This window comes from Sander lucioperca, chromosome 5 (assembly GCF_008315115.2).
Source record: "Sander lucioperca isolate FBNREF2018 chromosome 5, SLUC_FBN_1.2, whole genome shotgun sequence".
NCBI lineage: Eukaryota > Metazoa > Chordata > Actinopteri > Perciformes > Percidae > Sander > Sander lucioperca.
This window is the reverse complement of record NC_050177.1, coordinates 27,907,622-27,931,608: the sequence shown is the minus strand read 5'-3', so window position 1 is coordinate 27,931,608 and position 23,987 is coordinate 27,907,622. Positions and strand designations below refer to the sequence as shown.

At 39.4% G+C, this 23,987-nt stretch overlaps 1 protein-coding gene across 1 annotated transcript in view; it reads right to left on the bottom strand.

Moving 5' to 3' along the window:
- Window positions 1–22,586, bottom strand: part of LOC116057043 (NLR family CARD domain-containing protein 3-like) — a 36,208-nt gene extending 13,622 nt beyond the window's left edge. Inside the window, exons 1-7 of the mRNA XM_036001111.1 lie at window positions 22,502–22,586; window positions 20,525–20,599; window positions 16,379–16,519; window positions 15,968–16,087; window positions 15,597–15,694; window positions 13,172–14,993; window positions 10,284–10,457 (exon numbers count right to left, since the gene is read on the bottom strand). Coding sequence (XP_035857004.1) covers window positions 10,284–10,457; window positions 13,172–14,993; window positions 15,597–15,694; window positions 15,968–16,087; window positions 16,379–16,500 — 2,336 coding nt within the window. The 5' untranslated portion in view covers window positions 16,501–16,519; window positions 20,525–20,599; window positions 22,502–22,586. The remainder of the gene's footprint in view (window positions 1–10,283; window positions 10,458–13,171; window positions 14,994–15,596; window positions 15,695–15,967; window positions 16,088–16,378; window positions 16,520–20,524; window positions 20,600–22,501) is intronic.
- Between the last annotated feature and the right edge of the window lie 1,401 nt (window positions 22,587–23,987).

Sequence of the window (23,987 nt, the reverse complement as noted above, 5' to 3'; positions counted from 1 at the left end):
TTACTGGTACTGGGTTGTACATCTGTATATATATTTGCAGGTCCAGGAATTGTAGTTTGGTCAGATACAATATTTGAGGATTATTGTTCAGCTGTACGATTATTGCATGCATTCAATAATCTACGCAATTCACCACTGCATTTATCACGGAATCTTTTTCTCTGTTCGTTTGTATACATCTATGTTAGCATAGTTTTGGTCTGATGGTAAGACAGGTTCTGATACAATATGTGTTGGTTCTTGTTCAGCTGTACGATTATTGTTAGCTATATGTAATCTACGTAGTACTGCCTCAAACCGTTTTCTCTGGTTTACACACAATTGTACTTGTACATTGGGGTCGTTTCTTGCACTGTCAAAGTCTGCCCCACACAGTGGCTCTAACTCATCATCATCATCATCATTGTCTGTGTCATGTTCATATACACCCTGATAGGGGTGCTCAGATTTTTTTTTTTTGCGTGGGGGGGGGCATTTTCAATTAATGATTTTTTTACCGACACATTAGACTGAATTATTACATATTTCTCATTATCTGTTCGAAAAGTTTCAATGTGGGTTCAAAAAGGATTTTTATCTCTAGAAATCTCTGCTGCACTAGCTCTTTATCAGACACCCGCGCTCTGGCTTGACTGGCCAACTCTGTGCTCAGAGATATGGCTATGTCTAATAGCAGCTTGTTAGTGATTTGCAAATCGTTTACTTTATTCTCGAGTAAACCAAGTCTGTTATAAAGGGCGTCAGATGGTATGCTAGCAATTGGATCAGCCACAAGAGGTATGCTAGGTATATCTGGACTGGAACTGTATGTCCTGTTATTCAAACCAGCAGCATGTGCTTCACTGCCTGATGGAACAACTGGCACATTGGAACGATTCTCAATCAGATCAAGCAGGTCCTCTAAACAGTATTGATCACCTGTAGTATTATGTTGTTGTTGTTGTTGATGTCGAAAGTCTTCTTGATTTGATGGCAAACTGTAGTCTTCTCTTGAGTCTTCACTTTCTATTGCTTCAAGGGTCTCCTATAAAATGATTACAGTGTTGTTAATAATAATAATGATAATAATAATAATAATAATAATAATAATAATAATATTAATAATAGATCTCTCTCTCTCACACACACACACACCCACACACAGTTACACAGTCTGGGGGAATCTCTCACCTCAGGAGGTATCAACGATGCAGTATCAGTATAACTTCTTGGTGTTTCATTCACATGGACCGAACCCTCTGGATGTGTGACTGTACCCACAGGAGGGGTCACAGACGCTAACCCCTCATCTATAGTGTTAAAAATCTAAAAAGACAAAATATATACATATTTTAAAAACGTTTCTATTTTCTATATATATATATATATATATATATATATATATATATATATATATAGTGATTATAATTCTTTAGATAAAAAATGGTTTGTAACCTCTATATATGACGGTGACTCATCTAACAAACATGGCATTGAAGATACCCTATTCCATGGAGACCATGATAGTGGAAACTCTGGTTTGTCAGGTAAGGCCTTGATACTCTGAAACACATACACATTACATTCACACATAAATACCTCTTTTATTTTTTTTAAATATAGCAATCCTATTTTTATTAATTTTTTATTTAACTCACCTGTGAATCGGTCACTAAACTGGAGCTATTTGTCTTTTTCCTGTAGCAATCGGACACAGAGAAAGAGACGGATAATAGAAAATTAGTAATGTTATAACACACATTTGACTAAAATAAAATATAAAAACAAGTAAGTATGCATGTATACTTTAAAAACAAAAAACACACATACCTGATTTTAGATCCTGGGAGTACTGTATTTGATTCAGTATCAAGATGATTCACTTTCCTCGTTCTTTTTAAGTTTTTATTTTTACTTAAATTCTTCACAGCATTTAGTATATCATCTTTAAAGAAAGAAAAACACATTAAGTCAGCCATCAGCATCAGCAGGCATATCTGACGATCCTATTAATAGAAACTTATAAACAAACACAGTACAAAAATATTTTTGTTTTTTACTCTTGAATGAATTTAACAGAGAATAAGCAAGACATTTGATTTTAAATTTACTCACCAGGGTTAGCCATGACTGAAGAGGTATTCAAAGTAAATCTCCAGCAAAAAAAAAAAGATTTAAGTAAAAAGGTCCTTTGGTACTAAAGGTTATCTTTTAGTGATGAAAAATAGCTGGAAAATAACAAGATTAATAGCAACAAAAACAATTATCTGGCTAGCAAAGCATGCAAGCAAGCTAACTAGTACTGGCAGAGTGCCAAAAAGTGAATTGCTTCCCCAAAAACCAGACCTTATATTCATTTTCAAAAGACACACCCTGACAGGTAGGAGGTAGGCGGAGCTATCCAGCGAAACTGAAACTGTAACAAACAACATAAAACCTATTTATCCCCCTGATTTAGCATTATTATCAACCTATTTGGATCCTAACATATAGTTAGGTGTATTATATCTATATTGCATAGCCTATAATGTATGAAGAGATAGATCAGAGATTACAGTACTTTTGGTAAACTCTTTTTTTATAAATGAACAGGATGACTAGATGGTTAAATTAAAAATAAAAAACAGTTTGGTCTCAACTAATGACTCTCAACAACTGTTTTACACCCAGTATTACATTACTTATAACAACAATCCATTTTCCCCAGAGTCAGAAAACGAATAAAATGTCTCAGGACTGACCTTAAAAGTATTTGGTAAAGTCTAAAGCTACCTGAAACACCATTATTAGGATATAACATAATTTAGTTAAGTGTGCACATTCTCTCCAAGATTTTGATTCCATCCTTATATAGTTTTATATCTGGTATTCTTTATAATCATTTATACCTCATTGCTACATATTGTATACATGTAATACGTATGTACTTTAAAAAGTTAAAACAAAAATAAATGAAGAAAAGAAATAAAAAGTTGGCCCCTTGAAACAAAGCAGTCACAAAGACTGTCAGAACAAGTTTAACTAGATTTTTACACCCTCCTTTCAAATCAAGATGCCTCTACCCCACATAAAACCTGTTTTTCCCCCTGATTTAACATTATTATCAGCCTATTTGGAAGCTGACATATAGTCAGGTGTATTATATCTTATTGAATTGCCTAAATGTATGAAGAGCTAGCACAGAGGCTATAGTATTTTGGTAAAACTTTTTATAAAATCAACAGGATGACTAGATGGTTAAATTAAAAATAAAAAAACAGTTTGGTCTCAACTAATGCTAGGACTCTCAACAACTTTTTTACATCCAGTGTAATACTGGATGGGTTGTTGTTATAAGTAGCGTAATGCTACTTATAACAACAACCCATTTTTACCAGAGTCAGAAAAACAAATAAAATGTCTCAGAACTGACCTTTTAAGTATTTGGTAAAGTCTAAAGCTACCTGAAACACCATTATTAAGATATAACATAATTGTGTGCACATTCTCTCCAAGATTTTGATTCCATCCTTATATAGTTTTATATCTGGTATTCTTTATAATCATTTCTACCTCATTGTTACATATTCTACATGTAGTACTTATATACTTAAAAAAGTTAAAACAAAAAATAAATGAAGAAAAGAAATAAAAAGTTGGCTCCTTGAAACAAAGCAGTCACAAAGACTAGACAGAATAAGTTTAACTAGTTTTTTAACCCTACCCCTGTTTCCGGCTTCATAGACACACCTCTTCTGGTCAATAATTTACATTTTCCGGATATAACTATTTTCTGATTTCCGGCTTCATAGACACACCTCTTCCGGTCAATAATTTACATTTTCCGGATATGACGATTTTCTGACTTCCGGCTTCATAGACACACCACTTCCGGTCAATAATTAACATTTTCCGGATATGACGATTTCCTGACTTCCGGTTTCATAGATACGCCCACTTCCGGTTTACTATTTTCGCTTCCAGTTTCATAGACACGCCCACTTCCGTCCGCCATTTTAGCTGCAGTATATAACTACTCATAGTTCATATGTCATGTTTCATTTTTTAAACTAATTTATTGCTTGAGCCCCGTCCTCAGTTGGTTCAATGGAATTTTGTTGTATTGTTTTTCGGTGCAGATAGACTTCACTCGGGATAACAGCTAACAGCCCTGTGACATATAGTTACCATTAGCCCCCAGTCAGCTAGCAGCCAGCCACTTCCATTACAGCAATCTGTAACCGGCCAGCACTTAACTCCAGTGCCGGGGTGCTAATGACGCTAACGGCAATTTAATGAAGCGTCGGGAAACAGACCATATCAGACCCAGGTGCCCGAGTCAGAATAACGTCCATCCATAACGTTAGCTACGTCTTCGTTAGCGCTACCAGTGTTCGTGCCAAAAATCTCCTCCCTGCCGAATTTCTCCCCCCTTCGCATTTAGCTGTCTTTACAGTTTCGAAAATTTGATTAGATATACAGATCTGTCTTCTGTACAAAATTCTACATGGACTGGCTCCTCATGTATTGAGCCAGTTTGTCAACATAGTACCAAACGCTTACAGATCTACAACAGCAAGAGGTGACTGCATTGTCCCATGAGGAAAAGTGCATTCAGTCAAACAGCTTTTTCAGTCAGGGCTTCTCATGAATGGAACCTCATTCCAACTCACATTAAATTTAACTTAAAGAAGTGGCTAACAGGTAATCAGGACTGTCAACATTACATGTAGACTCTAAATCTTGCTGCTATCTTTTCTTTCCTGTCCTGCCTGTTTGTGCCACTTGTGCTATGCCTACGAGGTTGTCTGTTACATGGATACTGAACGTTTGGCTTGTGTGCATGTGTGGGTTGGTGTTGATAATGACCAACTGTTCTTGTTTATATGTTGATCTTGTCATTTTAGATTTTTTACATTTATAGTAAATTTTACTTGTATTGGGCTAAACCTGTATGTACTATTATAATCCTTTTATCTTTTTAGGTGTGACATTGTACGATGCAGGTAACAGCAGATTTAAAATAGCCTTTTGGCTAATTCTGGCACATTTTACATTTTTATAAGTATTATTAGTGTGCATTGTCCCTGTTAAATAAACCTGAAATAAATAAATAAAATAAATAAGTTAGCTAAATTAACCCAACAAAAGGTGGGTTAAGAACCAAAATGACTATTTAGGCTGTGTCTCATTTCTCTGTCTTAACCCTTCCCCTTACCCCTACCCCTTGGTTTTGCGCGCTCCCGTGAGAGCTGAGTGCTGTCCCAATACTCATATTGGTCGAGGGGTAGGGCTAGGGGGAAGGGCTATATACCCTTTAACACCAAGTAAGGACGCAAGTTACTTGAACAGCAAGGAGTATCCAGATACATTGCGCAACAAGGAACATGGCTTCCCAGTCAACCAGAGAGACCCATAAATGTAAGTATTTTCAGCTTAAAGAATTGATTTAAAAATTACGACGGTCTTGTTTTGTGCTCTACACAGTCCTGTACATATATATTTCCAACCATATTTGTAATTGAAACATTTTTAAAAATCGCTAGCTTGCTATGGTAAGGCTAATGCTAACGCTAAAGTTAACGTTAACGTTAGCTACATTGCTTATTTGCACAAAAGTCCCGCATTTCTCTGCCTTAAATGGACTCCATGCATGTCTACAGTGTTAACTAAACTCCATTAGCAACAAATTTCGTTTGATATCAGTGTATAACATTACTTGCTTTGGAGACATCAATACGTGCTTTACATATACCGTCCTGTATCACACAGAGACGCCGGAGGAAACCCAGGAGCTGATCCACTTTCTGGGCTTAAAACAAGCAGAAGGTTCTGCGTTCATGTTGTAGCCATTCAGTAATGGTACTGTATTATTGTAAACATGTGTAATTCATTCCTGTTCATGCACCTGTACATTGTTGTTGGTTATGATACAGGACACTAATAAAAGAAATGGGATATGGAGGGAAAGGTTACTGGCCAACAGGCATCAGACTGGGGTCTGGATTTCAGAATAGCTGTAGTTTTTTGTTTGTTTGTGGTCTTGTGTGTCTTCTTTTAGTTTTAAACATTTGGGTTCCTTTTTTATATGCTTTTGATATGTAAGTTATGGTTCTAATAGTTGTAATAGTTGTAATAATGTTTACTTTACTGGGCAAGAAAGACAGCTTTTTGTTAACAAAGAAAGTGTTTCTGAACATCAATGACATTCAAAACATCAATGACATTCAAAACAGTGATAACTGAAACAGATATACAACACACCATGCAGTGTGTATACAAATATTTATTGCAAATAGACCTAAGTATGTATGATGATGTAACCAAGTGGCGTCCCATTTCATAGGGGTATGTTTTCACCCCTACCCCTTACCCCTCGTTTTTCAAGGGCCAAGGGCTAAGGGGTAGGGGTAAAATGAGAAATGGGATTCAGCCTTAAGATTACAGCAAAGTGAAGAGAGAGGGGAGATAACAATCCCCACCCACATGGAACAACTAACCCCATCCGCCCTGGTGTTGAAAACATCCAAAAGGTGACAATGACATGTGAAATATATTGTGATAGTCACTGTGGTTTTATCTCTTGACTAATGTTAGCTTGCTGCCTCACTAGCTAACTGGTCAGCTCACAATACAAATCAAATCAAGAAAAACGTATTTATGTTGGGGAAACTGCAGCTATTTTGTTAGAATGACATGCATAAACATTACTAAACGTAACGTGAATAACCTTGAATGGGTAAACTTGTCCGTGAACAGATACATTCTATTCGGGGATGGTGTTTAACAATAAAACTCCCATAATTCCACGAAACTTCCCAATGTCATCAAAAGTTTACCATCCATTATTTTGACTGAGACACCCCTAGCAACAGAAAGTTACATATTGTACATTTAACCCTTTAAGCGCCAGTGTCGCAAAATTGCGACATGACGGCGTACTGAATCAAACAGCTGTTTTCTCTGAATAGAGTGTTATATGTCATTCATACTCCCCTCCACTAGTTGGCAGACATCCCGTACTTAGACCTTTGCTCAGAAATACGCCATGCTTCAATGCAAAATGTTCGAGAAAATCCCATCCAAACGTGACTTTTTTTGTCAAAAGCGACTAGCGACTTTTCTGGTGTTATTGGAGACTTTTGTGGTGTTTGGAGACTCGTGAAAGCACGTATCACTCAGCAGTTATGTGCTCAACGAGGAGCGGGTGCTGCCGTGAGCCCCTCCCCCGTCCAAAAGCCCTCACAGGCGGTCAGTCTCTCAGTGGCCTCGCGCAGCGAGCAGAGAGGAGACACACAGCGCTCCGCGTCCAGCCTGCATTGAATCACGTATGCAGCGCTGTTCTTGCCCTGGCTTACAGAGCGGGGTGTAAATGTAAATGTTTCTTCACTCTTACACAAAATAATTAGGGACGCGACGCGGTACTGAATCAAACTGCTGTTTTCTCCGAGAAAAAGTTATACGAGCAGCGGGTGCTGCCGTGAGCCCCTCCCCCGTCCAAAAGCCCTCACAGGCGGTCAGTCTCTCAGTAGCCTCGCGCAGCAGTCCCAGCCTGCCGTCAGAGCAGAGAGGAGACACACACCACTCCACGTCCAGGCTGCACATGAACAGCTTTCTGTTTACATGTATATGCTACTATATGGCACAGTAGTCATCATTTTGAACTGTTGGTTTTACCATATACAGTTTTCCTGTCCATTTGTTAGGCTTTGTGGTTGGGTGGGGTCTCAATATTGTTCATATTGTCTCTGTACTGTATAATAATAATGATAATGAAGAAGAGAAGAAAAAAGAAAAGAAAAAGTGTCCTTCATTAGCGTGGTGGTGGGTAAAAAAAAACAAAAAAAAAACTAAATAACGCTGTTTACATGAGTTTTGTGGTGTAGTAATAGTTCTAGTTTACGACTGTTGGCTTACAATTTACTTTTTCCCTGTTCATTTGATATGTGGACAACATAACAAATGGATGGAGGGGGTAAATCTGATGAAATAAGTTAAACTCTCTTCTAAAATATCAGGTATTTCATGGAAATTACATAATCCAATATGGCCGCCGCCATATGACGTCATAATATGCAAATTAGATGGGAAAATGTACTCCCGAGATAAACGTTAGGTCATTCTCAATATTTGTCTCATTTACACTTTGTCTCTATCTCAAACCACTTTCAAGCCAGAGCCTTCTGAAATTTAGGTGTCAAAATCTAGTATTTTTAAAAATAATACCCGGCGCCTAAAGGGTTAATGATGAATAAATCACACTAACAGAGCTTTGTTGGAGGGATGGTAATGAAGAAGACAGATAACATTTGTGTTTAAATTTTAAGTCTGGACTTTTGGTGATAGAGAATATAAAATCCCTTTAAACATATTTAAATTCTTGCTATGTTATTCTAAACATGTTGGAAACATAACTAATTGTGACTGAATGAGGAGTAAAAAGACATCAGATATACACATTCACATAAGATAAAAAAGAGGTTCTCAATCGCAGCCATAGTTCATACTTTGCGCTTTACGACATATTATAAATAAGAAACAAATTATTTGAAAACATCCAAAGAAGACAAATAACGATTGTGTTTATATGTTGAGTCTGGACTTTTGGTGATACAATATATGAAATCCCTTCTCAGCATGTTTAAATACCTACTCTAAACAAGTCAAGTTGGAAACATGATAATTAATCGTGACTGAATTAAGCAATATTAGACGAGAGTTTGATTTAATGTCATTATTGGCACGACAGTGATGCGGCTAAGACCGAGGCGCTGGCGCCGAGGTTCGTAAGCCCGGGGCACACCTGGGGGGTCACACCTGGGATGCCAGTTGCTGCCAATGAGCCGTCTGTAGGTGTCGTAGGCCTATCATTGAAACACCAGTGAAGGAGGGTGACCACCTGATGACCCCAATGAAGCTAAAAACCCCATTCTCATTCCACTCAACCAGAACTGTTTTCACCTCAGGTTCTAAACGGGATTGTTTCACCTAGTCCTAAAAAAATAACTGATTGTTCAACGGTCGTGACAAAAAAAGCATGAGGGTAGGCCATTGCAAAAATCGTAAAAAATATTAGCCAACATATTTATAAAGAATCACATTTAAATAGTAAGTTCAGCATTAACCCTACCAGCCCTAAGGTCATTTTTATAGTTCATTGTCCATCTGGTTTTATTTTCTAAAAAAGCTTGTAAAACATCAACCCTGTTGTCTACAGTCAATTTATGAACATAATTTTTTTTCAGGAAAAACTGGGCTATTAGAATATAATATTTGTACTGCAGTGAGGTCACATGAATGTAAAAAAGGTTGTATGACCTTAAAGACAAATAAATAAATAAAACGGAACATGAATCTCACAGATATATATTGATATCACACACAGCCAATCTCCTGTCTAAATCAGTTCCCATATGTATTAGGAGTCACACTGTGAAGAAATAAACATTATAACTTATACAGTTGACTAAATATGTAAATTTTTTCAAAAAAAGTCCAGACACTTTTGCCCTCATGACATTCACTTATGCCAATAATCAATATAATAATATCATATTTATTGAAATCACACACACAGCAATGTTCTAAAACAGTTCTCCTATATATTTGGAGTCATGCAGTGCAAAAATAAACATAATGAACATTATAACTCATGTAAAAGGACAAACTATTTACATTTCTTCAAAAAAGGCCCAAATTTATGCCAAACCTCAAAACAATCTTCTCTGTAGAACAGTAGTAGACTGCAGTGATCTATCTTTACACGCTATAGCCTTTGTTCTTGCTTGGATTCGCTGGAGTGATCCATCTTTTCAATTACATAGTCTTTGTATGATGGACCTGCCTTCCCATTGGTTGAAAGACGTGAACACAATCTCGCAAAGCATAATGGGATATTCAAAATGGCAGCTAGCATCGAGCTAGCGGCAAAAATTACGGAAAATTGATAAATTATGGACATCAAGTGGATAAATGTTGGATATAAGCGTTTAGATTTATTGCTGAACAACTCTGAAAAGAGGCACAAGTTCCAGGCTGGATATAAAACCTTCTGTAAAGGCTACAAAGACACCAAAGACACCCCCGTGATGGCTAACTCCTTAGCTTTTAGCAGCAAAAATCGGTAAGTTTCTACATTAAACCGTTATCAAATTATCTAAATATTAATCAGAGGTGCCGTTTTGTGTCATCTACGACGCAGGCGGGTTCTGAGGGTTAAAATAGAATTGATAGTTTTACTATTCAAATTATATTTGACTTTTGGAATTTGTTCCAACAGCCCTAGTGAGTTATACACTGTATGTGAGCAAAATACATGAACTGACCTCAGAGTCTCCAGTCTACAGTTTGGACTCTGCAGTCCAGCACACAGACACTCAACTGCTGAATCCTTCAGGTCGTTGTAACTCAGGTCCAGCTCGCTCAGATGGGAGGGGTTGGACTTCAGAGCTGAGGCCACGACTTCACAGTCAGTCTCAGAGAGTGCACAGTTAATAATCCTGTGATGACAGATAATAAACAACATATAAAGAATAATCAAATCTGAAACTTTTATCCTTAAAAAACAGAATCACATGTGATCAAAAAGCACATTCACAAGGGTCTGATGTTAGATTCAAATATGTTGAGGTGAGAGATCATGGGACCCCTTTCAAAAATGGCCATGCCATACAGACAGAGATCTATTTTGGATTTTTTTTATTAAAAAATTAAGACTGCAGGCTTGCATTTATAGTATAACTACAACTCACTTCTTCTCTGAGCTTGAGGAAGATAAAATCTCACCACTGAGGTGAACCTGCTGAGCTCTCCTTCACTGGCAGAACAAACCTGGAGGTCGTCCCAGCAGCTGACTGTGTGATCAGCTGATGTCTCAGTAAATCATGAGATAAATATACATATTCAATAAAAAACCACGGCGCTAATGTCTGCTGCTATTTTCTCTGCCCATCTTGCCTTTAGTGTTACTGAAATGTAAGAGAAATGCATTGTCTGACAGTGTGAATTTTAGGGTGACCAGAAATGGGACAATCTTTAAAAAGCTTTTCCCATATATGCTCATTGTTGGAAACTAAACAATGTAAAGTTGCAGCTTTTATTTAACGAGGATGGAGATGTTTTTTTGGCCTCCCCCCACATCCTCTCTCACATCAAACAATGATTATAGATATTAGGGCTGGGTATCGCCTCTAATTTCCTTATAGATTTGATTCTGATTCACAATTTCAATGTTTATTTAGAATATTTCAGTTGTAAAACTAATTCAGCTTGGATATTAAAGAGATGATACAGCTGTACAAGGTTCCCTCTAACCTGCTGCAAAGAGACAGAGCGCATCGCGTCATACTCTGAAAGCCACGCCCACCGGAGGGGAACTCTCCCCTTCTATCTGTAAGTTAAGCTAACTCACATAACGTCGGACATATCGTTAGGTTGGTGTGATGATGCTGTGGGATCCTAAAGTCTTCCCATTCTCTCGCTGATTCATCACGTCTGTATCCACTTTTTTCTTCATAAAAGCTATGTTTTTCAGGTCGGCAGCTTATGAAAACTTAACTTCTGGTTTATTAAGCCTTTTGGTAGTGAACATCACCACAGAGCAGCTTTTAGACATGTTTCTGTTGTTTTTCTAGCAGATGGAACAAAGAGGAGGAAACCTTTACACAATACAAGTCAACAGAGTAGAGAGATGTTTTCCCCTCCGATGGGACTTGCCTCTATCTCTATTATTAAAGTCTCAATGTTTACATCAAGAATTTACCCAAAAGCAGTTACATTAAAGGGTAACTACCATTTTTTTTCAACCTTGGTCCAGTATTGAGCGAGATCGCAATGATGGGCCGGCGCGAATCAAGCTACAATGTAACCTAATGGGGCAATTTTGAACCAACTTTTTGTCCAATGAAAGTGATTCCACGTTGTCAAAATCATTTAAATATTGAGACATTGCATTGAAAATCTTTTAGATAACAGCAGCCTATGAGTTCTGTATGCTACTCCATAACAACAGACTACCTGAACACCTTTTTTCACCACCGTGTTTCACTCTCCTCACCGCTGTCTTCAGAAAAGAAGTCAAGTCCTGAAATCTATAATGTTGTCAGACACTTTTAGCAACAATCTGAGCCTGTCAGTAGCAAAAAAGAATCACGTTTATTGGACAAAAAGCAAGGCTTCACACTTGCCCCATTAGGTTACATTGTAGCTCGGTTCACACCGGCTCGTCATTGTGATCTCCCTCAATACTGGACCAAATTCAAAGATCTTTGGTCACATAAGTCTATTAGACACAAATGCATGAGCAAATGGGGGCAAGGTTGAAAAAACCGTAGTTACCCTTCAATGTACTTTTTAGTCAACTGAATTTTATTTATAGTATCAAATCATAATAAGAGTTATCTCATGACACTTAGACAAAGATAGAGTAGGTCTAGACAACACTCATATAATATACAAAGACCCAACAATTCTAGTAATTCCCCCAAGAGCAAGTATTCAGTGTGACTGTGGCGAGGAAAAACTCCCTTTTTTTAATGTAACTTTGGAGCGTTATCTAAACTTTCCGACAGCTAGCATGACATAGTTGATACCAATGGATTCCTTAGGTCTTCTAGTTTCATATATTATACAGACCCATATATACCCATTCTGGATTTTAACTATCGATATTTGATCATTCAAATGAAAATCAATTTAAATTTGAAAAATCTATTATTTAAACTAGCCCTGATAGATATTCTAGAAAATGTGAAAACTAACTTCCTTAAAATGAAATAGTTCAGAATCTGCTCATAAAAATATGATAAAAATAACTAACTGAAAGTTATTATAAAAAAGCTTAAACTTCATGTGATGTTAGATCAGCACATCACAAATAATAAATGTCTGTTTGTATATGAAATAGACACATTATAGAAACACACTACAGACTCTGTATACACTGTAAAAAGGCTGTCAGCCTCCGTCTGTGATTAAATGACAGAAGATACTTTAGCTACAACCACAAAGATCATCATCGTCTCATTCTCACAGCGTTTGAGACAACAAAGACATCTGCAGAGTAACATGTAGAATTATTTACAACAAGCAGGTTTATCTTTTATAGTGTGTACATTTTATATTGTTCATGTGTGTGTAAAGTCTGTATGTTTACTCTAATACTGATGGTCTCAGCTTCACACTGATTTAAAATGATAATCACATCTGGACTTACCGAGCTTTTCTGCAGTTCCTCACAGCTAGAATCAGTCTCCGTCGTCCCTCCTGTAATGTGTTGTACTTCTCCAGGTCCAACTCATCTACAACCTCCTCTGACATCTGAAGCATGTAGGCCAGAGCTGAGCAGTGGATCACAGAGAGATTATTCTCTGATCTGTTCTCTGACTTCAGGAACTCTTGGATCTCCTGATGGACTGAGTGGTCGTTCATCTCCGTCAGACAGTGGAAGATGTTGATGCTTCTGTCAGGAGAGATCTCATCACTGTTCATCCTCTTCAGGTTGTTGATGGCTCTCTGGATGATTTCTGGACTGTTGGCTGTCTGACCCAGCAGGCCTCCTAAGAGTCTCTGGTTGGACTCCAGAGAGAGGCCATGAAGGAAGCGGACAAACAGGTCCAGATGGCCATTTTTACTTTCAAGGGATTTCTTCATGACTTTCTTCAGGAAGACATCCAGGGATGGGTAATGATCACTGTACCAATCAAGATGATAATCATCCCAGTCTTCTCCCAGGAAGTATGGTCCCAGAAAGTCCTTGACTACCTGTGTCTTCCTGTTGGTGTAACAGTGGAACAGGTAGACTGCAGCCAGAAACTCCTGAATGCTCAGATGAACGAAGCAGTAGATTGTTTTCTGGAAGATCACACTCTCTCTTTTGAAGATCTGTGTACAAACTCCTGAGTACAGCGAGGCCTCTGTGACATCCAGACCACAGCGCTCCAGGTCTTCTTGGTAGAACATGATGTTTCCTTTCTCCAGCTCTTCAAACGCCAGCCTCCCCAGCTTCAGAGGAACTTCCCTGTCAGCCTCCGTCAGCTCCTGTGGACTCATCTCATGTTCCTCAGCATATTTGAGCTTCTTCCTCTTTGTCTGAACCAGCAGGAAGTGTGAGTACATGTCAGCCAGGGTCTTGGGCAGCTCTCCTCTCTGGTCTGTAGTCAACATGTGGTCCAGAACTGTAGCAGTGATCCAGCAGAAGACTGGGATCAGACACATGATGTGGAGGCTCCAGGATGTCTTGATGTGGGAGATGATTCTGCTGGACAGCTCTTCATCACTGACTCTCTTCCTGAAGTACTCCTCCTTCTGGGCATCAGTGAAGCCTCGTACTTCTGTTACCCTGTCAACACACGCAGGAGGGATGTGATTGGCTGCTGCAGGTCGGGAAGTTATCCAGACGAGAGCCGAGGGAAGCAGTTTCCCCTGGATGAGGTTTGTCAACAGCACGTTGACCGATGACTTCTGTGTGACATCAGAAACAGCCTTCCTCTTGTTGAAATCCAGTGAAAGTCTGCTTTCATCCAGGCCGTCAAAGATGAAGAGAACTTTAGAGCCAGCGAGCTGCTCTGCTGGGACCTCCTGTAATGTTGGATGGAAAACACGGAGCAGCTCCAGAAGACTGTACTGCTCATCTTTGATCAAGTTCAGCTCCCTGAAGGAAAGAGGAATCACCAGACTGATATCTTGGTTTTCCAAACCCTCGGCCCAGTCCAGACAGAACTTCTGCACTGAGAAGGTCTTTCCAACGCCAGCAACGCCGCTCGTCAGAACAACTCTGATGTGTTTCTGTTGGCCAGGTAAGGCTTTAAAGATGTCACAGCACTTGATTGGAGAGTCATGGAGGGTCTTCTTCTTGGAAGCTGTCTCGAGCTGCCTCACCTCATGTTGGGTATTAACCTCTTCACTCTGTCCCTCTATGAGGTAGAGGGCAGTGTAGATCCTGTTGAGGAGGGTTCTACTTCCTGTTTCAGCTCCTTCAGTCACACATTCAAATGTCCCCTTCAGCCTGATCTTATGTTTCTGACGACCAACATTCACTAAAAAAGGACAAAGGTGAGAGACAGAACAAGAAAGAGAAAAGTTGACAATCCCATGATTATTTTTATTACTAATATGAAAACAATCCAGTTAAATTTCAGATGGACGTAAACTGTAACAATATTTATGTTAAATGTCTTCGCTAGTGCAGCATAATATATAAGGAGAATACGTGTTATGCTATAACTTTGTTGAATATTGATATATATACGATACATAATCACACAAACATGAAGTGTTCTCAGTTCTGCTGCTTTCAGGATTCTGCTAAAATACAACACAACACTTGTTGAGTTAAAAACAAATGAAAGGAACTGATTTCAAACTTTCTTTTATTAAACAAATTGAAATGAATATAAAAGACAAAAAAGAATGACAGTTTAATTTTGAAGTTACTTAAATTATCCTTATAATTAACACAAAAAAATCTGAGTGTCTTTCTTGATGTGTATATTGCATTAGTTAACGCTAATCAACGATAAAAAAACGATATGTTGTGTAGCCCTAGTCTGTGCTGTCTGACTCAACACATGTCTCAGTATTACAACAACCAGCGGTGTGTTCAGACATGAAGACATCAGCAGACAGATGGACAGACTTACTTTGTTCAGAGCTGCTCTGATTGGCTGTCTGCAGTCCAGCTCTGATTCTGGATCTGGACGGCTGCTCCTCCTCAGAAACATCACTCCTCTTCCTCTTTCTGTGAAAACATTTCTTCATCACTAAAATGATAGAGGCAGTCTTTTTATTTTGTGAAAATAAATACCACATTTGACGAACATTTTCAGATTTTAAATAGTTAAAAAAAACTCTTTACAGTAACTTCAACATTCGGCTTTAAAAGCCAGAAAAGATCCATCTGAGTTAGAAACAGTATCTGAACTAATAGTTCTGCATCATGAATATTAATCTTTTAGCAGAACATTTAGTCTTCATCTTCATCAGGTCAGCTGACAGTAAAACAGTCTCTTACTTTGTGTCTGAGGGTCCAGGTTCATTATTGAATGTCAGAGGTTCTCCTTTGGACTGATCACTCTTCATAGACAGACAGCCAGATACTACAGACTCTGATCTCTGTCTGTTGTCCTGAACTCTGCAAACACCAACAGGTTTTTATTCATTTTGCTTCAATCTTTGATAAATGCTCTTTTTTTTAGCCCTTTATGAAGCTCTAAACACACAAACCGCTGCTACTGTCAATAATTAGGAGGATTTAAAGTGTGTATTAGTCCTCTTAGATTAGATTAGATTAGAGAGTTTTTCTGGGTCACTGACAGCTGTCACAGATACAAAGAGGAAGATGGAACAAATGTGTGAATGTGTAACAACAATAATGTGGCATTGGCAACTGAGACATAAAATGAGTTAGTATCAGTGGTCTTACTTTGTGTCTGAGGGTCCAGGTTCATTACTTAAGTTCAGAGGAGGATCTTTGTAACTCTTCATAGACTGACAGCCAGATACTACAGACTCTGCTCCGTCCTCCTCTTCCTCCAAACCACTCATTTTCTGATCTGAAGTCAGTCTGAGAGGTAAAACAGGAACACTGACTGTGAGCTCACAACATTTAAAAGAAATCAAGTTTGTTCAGGAGTCAAAAACAGGAAGCAACGATCAGGAAGTAACACACACACAGAGTTTACAGGATATAAAACCAGCCAGCAATCAGTCAGTTGTCATGGAGGGAAACATGAAATTGAGAATTTAAAAAGCTGTAAGACAGATTCCATCAGGCCCTACATGAAGTCAGTGCTGAAAGCTAACAGTAACATAATAAATGTTGATTACCACTCACCCTGCCTCAGCCTTCAGTGTCCTCCTCCTGCTCTGTTCTCTCCACTCAAAATGGAGTCTCAACTGACTGAACTCTTTCACTTTCAGGGTTTCCTCCCTTTTCTCATGAGCCTGGGGCTGCGTTACATTAGTGGTTCAACATCTCTTTCACTTCCCCTCAGCACATACCCACAGCCAGGGTTGTTCCAGTTGTCTGAAAAAGATAGATAGATAGATAGATAGATAGATAGATAGATACTTTATTGATCCCCAAGGGGAAATTCATCACAAACAGGATGATAAAATAACAAATCCACATGAATAATATGGAATAAAAGAAAAGATACTAGATAAGAAATCCACATGAATGTACTGAGGGATGTATAAACATGAGAGGCCTGCAGTGACAGGACAGGGACTGACCCTGGGATTCATGCAGTTCAATTAAAATTCAAAGAAATTCATACACATAATTTCAGTGAAGTGTTTAACAATGAAGCTTTACAATATATGTCAGATATGATTACATTACATATTCTATGAATGATATTAGTCTGAACTACTTGAACAGATTACATTAACAGGAAATGTTTCCCCAGCAGTTAATGTTAAAAGCTCTAGTCACAGAACTAATAGTTAAGTTTGATTGTAATTGTAATTTTGTGGAACATGATGGAACATGACTCCATTTACCAGAATGCTTTACTTTAACCAAATATTTAAAATGGTTGCCAAACAATTTGAGGTGGACATTTGTTTGAAAGCTTCTTTTCTACACAGTTTGATGTAATAACAGCGACATGGAAAATAATAGCAGGCCTAAAATGTCATCTGTACTAGTTCATTTTGAAGAACCAACTCCAACACAAACACCAGGGGCCTCATGTATGAAAGACTGCTCAGCTTTCATACCAGAAGATGGCGTACGGCCAAAACTTGAAAAGTACCTACGCACAGAAATATTCCCATGTATAAAACCAGGCGTACGCCAGGTCCTGCACCTTTCCTTTATACATCACAATCAATGTGAAACTGAGGGCACGTGAACGAGCCACCGACCCCGCCTTGTCTCCTCCCGTAAATTAATATGGAAATTACTATAATGCACCCCCGACGTCATTCTTTGTCCAATCACAACGGGTTATCCCGCTGCAGATGGAAGAAAGACTTTGCGGAGGTGGAGGCGAGACGAACATGTTCTGTTTGGAGGTTTGTCATCTTGGGTAAGCAATAAAAGAAAATGCCCAGAGTGGCAAATGGTGACCGGGCGGTGAACGCACCGAACCATGGCAGAAATAAAAAGTCTATATTGAAGTGGAGATCAAGAGAATAGTGGCAGCACCACACCAGTTACAGAACAACTCAGTCAGTCCAAATTACGAACAATAGCAGTATGAACTCACTGATGTTATGCCATTTATTTTCTTTTTTTTTAAGTGTTAGTACGCTCAGAGAAGTCCAGCGCGAGGGAGATCCGACTCAGAGGAGGAGAGGTTAGTGAGGCCAGCGTCTCCACGGCAGGTGATCTGCTGCAGCACGCATGGATGAAATAATGAAATAGTAAATAGGACTACAGTAACAGAAATATGTGCAGAATTAAGACAGTCAAGACGGCCCAGTGTTTGGTGGACCGGGTACACCTTGTTTACTTAATAGCCTACAAATCCTCCACAGGATCAATTACGCATCACATGAGTTAGCCCCCCCGACACAGCGTGTGTTCCTGGGGAAATGGATCCATGCGTCCCGCCTCCTGTGCACCATGGATGTCTGAGCCTCAGCAACTAAAGACTCACAGACACTATTGCATTTTCCGTGCCGATCTTTCTATTGCCAGTAAGATATTTCATCTCTGGGAAATACAGAGGATGACTGAAAGTATTTTATAAGTGGATTTATCATTTATTTCCCGTCCTCATGTTTAACAGAAGTTAAGTAGCCTGAGAATTAAACAGTAGATAGTGGGAAAGACGTGAAACATTTTCCACATAATATGATCAAAGTATCAGCAGATATAATTATGTTTTTTCATAGACAAAGTCACAGACGTATGCCAGTAACTGTAGTGGAAACTTTATTTTGTAATCTTTGGTGATTTTCGGCACTTTTCAGTTAGAATTCGCCACGTTACAGAGCCAGAAAAGACTTTGCGGACGACCCGCACATTCTCACATCAGTTCTCACATACATCACAAAGTGTCCGTGAAAACCAGCGTACGCAAGCTTTTCGTGCGTAGCAACGTTCATACATGAGGCCCCTGGAAACCACAGAGCTATATGCAAGCACTGCAGTGCTCCAGTCTGTGGCTCCATCAAGGCTACTTCACATTTCAAAAGGCATTTACAAGGAAGTTAACAGACAGACAGTCTTTTATTTTGAAAATCAGAATCAGAATCAGAATCAGAATCAGAAAAAGCTTTATTGCCAAGTACGTTTACACACACAAAGAATTTGTCCTGGTGTTGTAGGTGCATGTCACATTAAAGCAACACGCACAGACACACCGAGTCGCCATATTCGGCGCCAAAACAACTCTCTCTTAACTCTCGCAGGGAGAATACAGCATCACATGAGGAGAGGAGAGGGGGAAAAAAAGCAACTCTCAGACTATCCTCATAAAGATAAGAACAGTGTGGGAACAGGAAAAAACACCTCAGCACATAAGCACACAAACAGTACATTTGCACTGCTGAACACAACATAACATAACATAAATGTACAGTTGCACATTTGGCTGCGAAGGCGTGGGACTGGGGAGAGGGTAGGTTGGGGGAGTTTGGCCTGCTGAGAAACGCACAGCCCGGCAGTCCCACTAGTGTCCCAGTCCGCAGAATGTTAAAAAAAAAAAACATCTCTTGATGGTATTATGCTACTGATATTTGATATCATCACTGTTGCGGTCACTCAAGAACGTGTAATACACATTTTTCACTTAAAAAACAAAAACATAATGCATTACCTTACTTATTATTCTCTATGGATAGTAACTCATTACTCTACTCATTACATTACTGTAGCGCAACACAGCAAGAGCCTGGCATATAGCTCATAAAGGGCTAAAACACACCTTCAACTCACAACACACCAGTAACATTAATGTGTTACATCACTCAGTTACAGCCAAATGTGATTATATTATGGCATTACTTCATACGGAGTTTCCCCCAACACTGGATATCATATGTGTTTAAAAGCATGCAAGCACACTTTTTAACTTATTACTTATTGGAGGTGAGAAGCTCCATGAAGTGAGGCGACAGCCGGCAGGAGCCTGCCCCGGCCTCTAGCTCGTCGCTGGGCCAGTCCTGCTCAGAGACCCCGCTGTAAGCTGGAGGTCTCCCAGACCGCCACACACACACACACACACACACACACACACACACACCCCGCTGTAAGCTGGAGGTCTCTCAGACCGCTCTCGTTAATAACAGGCTTTATTTCACCGCTGACGGATCGCTTGTTTAAATATCACAACACATGTCATCATAAGATCAACGGGAACCTGAGGTTAACTGTCTTAACCTTGGTTAAACTCCACACACACACACACACACAGTCACACACACACACACACACAGTCACACACATACACACACACAGTCTCACACACACAGACACACAGTCACACACACACACACACACACACACACACACACACACACACACACACACACACACACACACACACACACACACACACACACACACAGTCACAGTCAGACTAACGTGGTGTTAAAGTACCAAACAGATACTTACAGTTTCTTCACACAGTCCAAAATGTCGACGTAGAACAACTCAGGTGAGTTGTTTCCTGATGAGTCACAGCTCCACCTGACAGGAAGCAGATTTTCATAATAAGAGCTTTGTTTCTTCTCTCTGTGTAACTGTGGTTGTTGTTGTCAGTGTGTGTTTGTTCTTCCTTTGTCCCGTGAATGCAACACGAGGAACTTTCTACACGTCTATAGAGGTTAATAGTGCTTTTCACTGATTGGCCACAGGAAGTAAAAACGTAATTTTCTGCTTTTTCACACACACACACACACACACACACACACACAGACACACACACACACACACACACACACACACACACACAGACACGATGTGTTTCTCATAAGAAATAAAGGATCTATAAGACAGTAACACTACCAGATACCTACACAACAGGGCGGCCGATCTTTGTGAAGACGCCAGTTGTAATCATCACAAGTCCAGTTGAGTTGGTTTCTCTGCAGCTTTCTGCTCTTAAACTAAACTAACCACAGCTGGAGTTCACCAGTCAAACATTACACACATTATATATATATATATATCTATATATATTAAAACATTACAGACATGAGAGTTAAATTACCTTCAGCTGGAGCTCCACACGAAGAGAAAGCGCTGAGACACTAAATCTGGAAAGTGAAAGTAAACTTTAAACAGGAAACAAGAGGAACCGCCCAGAGAGGCTCAGCATTACCAAATATAGTAACACAGACTGATTTAATGGAGTTGTTTTTAAATCTAAAGTATGTCAAGTCAAGTGGGTTTAATAGTCATTTCATCCATATATATATATATATATATATATATATATATATATATACTGTATATAGTGAAGCAGAAAAACATTTCACAAGTGGATCAAGTGGTGTTACACATTTAAAATATATAAAAACAACATTATATAAAAAACGACATACGAGACAGGCTACATTTAGTGCACACACATTACAGACTACACATGAAGTACAATTACTACTTAAAGTAGAGCCTTTAAGACAGACCAGGGACAGGACAGACAGCAGACAACAGAAGACGGGGCGTAAGTAGACCTGTAACAGAGCGCTGATTGGTAGAAGTCAGGGTCCATTTTTATTATAGTATATTTATATTAAGTATTACCAAATAAATACATGAAATGTAATACAATGTAATTTAAAAACTGTGGTGTGTAAGATAAGAACATAGAAATGAAACTAATAAAATATGTAAACATGTTTTAATGTGTGAATATGATTGATGGAGCTCTGCTTGTAGTTCCTGATGATGTCACCAGAGGGCGCCATGACGTCATCACCAGCTCAGAGATGCTGTGTCTGAATGGAGTTCAGTGGTCTATTTGTTCTTGTGTCAAACTAAATAGTTAATCTTTCACCGTGTGGTCCTGTGGATGTTTTAATGTGGATTAAGACGAGGAGATGTAGAAGAGCGTCGAGCTACGGCTTCATTCTGGGGAAACCTACAACATTTAGTAACTTAAATTTGTGCATACTAATATAACTGAATACAGGAATTTAGACGTCAGAAGTTGTTTCTCTCCACTGTTGCACCAAATGACTACTGAGAGTGTGGTCTACACCTACTCTATTTGTAGAGTGTCCTGATTAGGATTGGACTCTACTAATAACATGGTAGTGAATCTGAACCCAAAGATGCATCATAAAGAAGAGCCACTAGTTCCTGTTGGAGGAGTACCAGCTCATAGTGACCAGTTCCATATTAGTTGGTTTAGTGAGAGAATAAAAGAGCTGAGTCATGTTGTCTCCACATCAGTCCTGTCAGTGAATACAACGACCGACACTAACTGCTGCAGACAGCTTTCTGATCTTCATCACAAGAGTCCTGAACACTTTCTCAGGAAATAAGAAGAGAAGTAGAAACATTATATTTAACATTACAGAGCCAGAAACTAACCTGAAGAGACCAAAGACTAACGTGGTGTTAAAGTACCAAACAGCTACTTACAGTTTCTTCACACAGTCCAAAGAGGTGATGAAGAAGAGTTGATGAAGAAGAGTTGATGAAGAAGAGGTGATGAAGAAGAGGTGATGAAGAAGAGTTGATGAAGAAGAGGTGATGAAGAAGAGTTGATGAAGAAGAGTTGATGAAGAAGAGTTGATGAAGAAGAGGTGATGAAGAAGAGTTGATGAAGAAGAGATGATGAAGAAGAGGTGATGAAGAAGAGTTGATGAAGAAGAGGGTCTCTCTCTATACAATGCTAGAATATGATGTCTGTCTCTCTCTCTGAGCTAAATTATAAATTACCAGTAACTTAATAGCTCCCACTGCTCGCTGTAAATGATTATATTTCATTGGACAAGAACCTTGAACCTTTATCAGAAACATTAGAGTTGTGTTGTGTCTCACTTTATACACACACACACACACACACACACACACACACACACACACACACACGCACACACAAAAAGTGAAAGACTTGCGTTCTTGACAGGTTCATTTAAATAATGATCAGAGGGAAGGAGGTGGCACTGGAGTCTGGGGAGCAGAGGAGTGGAAGAGGGGAAGGCTGGAAGAGGGAGAGGAGGCAGGATGGAGCAGAAGAGTGGAAGAGGGGAAGGCTGGAAGAGGGAGAGGAGGCAGGATGGAGCAGAGGAGTGGAAGAGGGGAAGGCTGGAAGAGGGAGAGGAGGCAGGATGGAGCAGAAGAGTGGAAGAGGGGAAGGCTGGAGTGTGTGTGTGTGTGTGTGTGAGTGTATGTGTGTGTGTGAGTGTGTGTGTGTGTGAGTGTGTGTGTGTGTGTGAGTGTGTGTCTGTGTGTCTGCGTGTCTGTGGCCAACAGAGAGACTGACAGTGGAAACTAAACAGGAACTAACAGTTGCAATGTGCCATGTTAAGCTGATTAAAGTATTTAAATAATGAGGTATAACAGTGTTACTGGCAAGGCTCCCATTCTCCTCGGTGACACGCTCTCTTCCTCTTCACCTGACAACTCTTCTCCAAAACACACAGCTCTGAGATAACACCGCTCAGCCCATAGCTCACTCTCTCACAGCTGATCAACCACAGGACACGTCATCTCACTGGGTGGAGTGGTAACTACGCTAACTAACCGTGTGGAGTGGTAACTACGCTAACTAACCGTGTGGAGTGGTAACTACGCTAACTAACCGTGTGGAGTGGTAACTACACTAACTAACCGCATGGAGTGGTAACTACGCTAACTAACCGCGTGGAGTGGTAACTACGCTAACTAACCGTGTGGAGTGGTAACTACGCTAACTAACCGCGTGGAGTGGTAACTACGCTAACTAACCGCATGGAGTGGTAACTACGCTAACTAACCGCGTGGAGTGGTAACTACGCTAACTAACCGTGTGGAGTGGTAACTACGCTAACTAACCGCGTGGAGTGGTAACTACGCTAACTAACCGCGTGGAGTGGTAACTACGCTAACTAACCGTGGTAACTACGCTAACTAACCGTGTGGA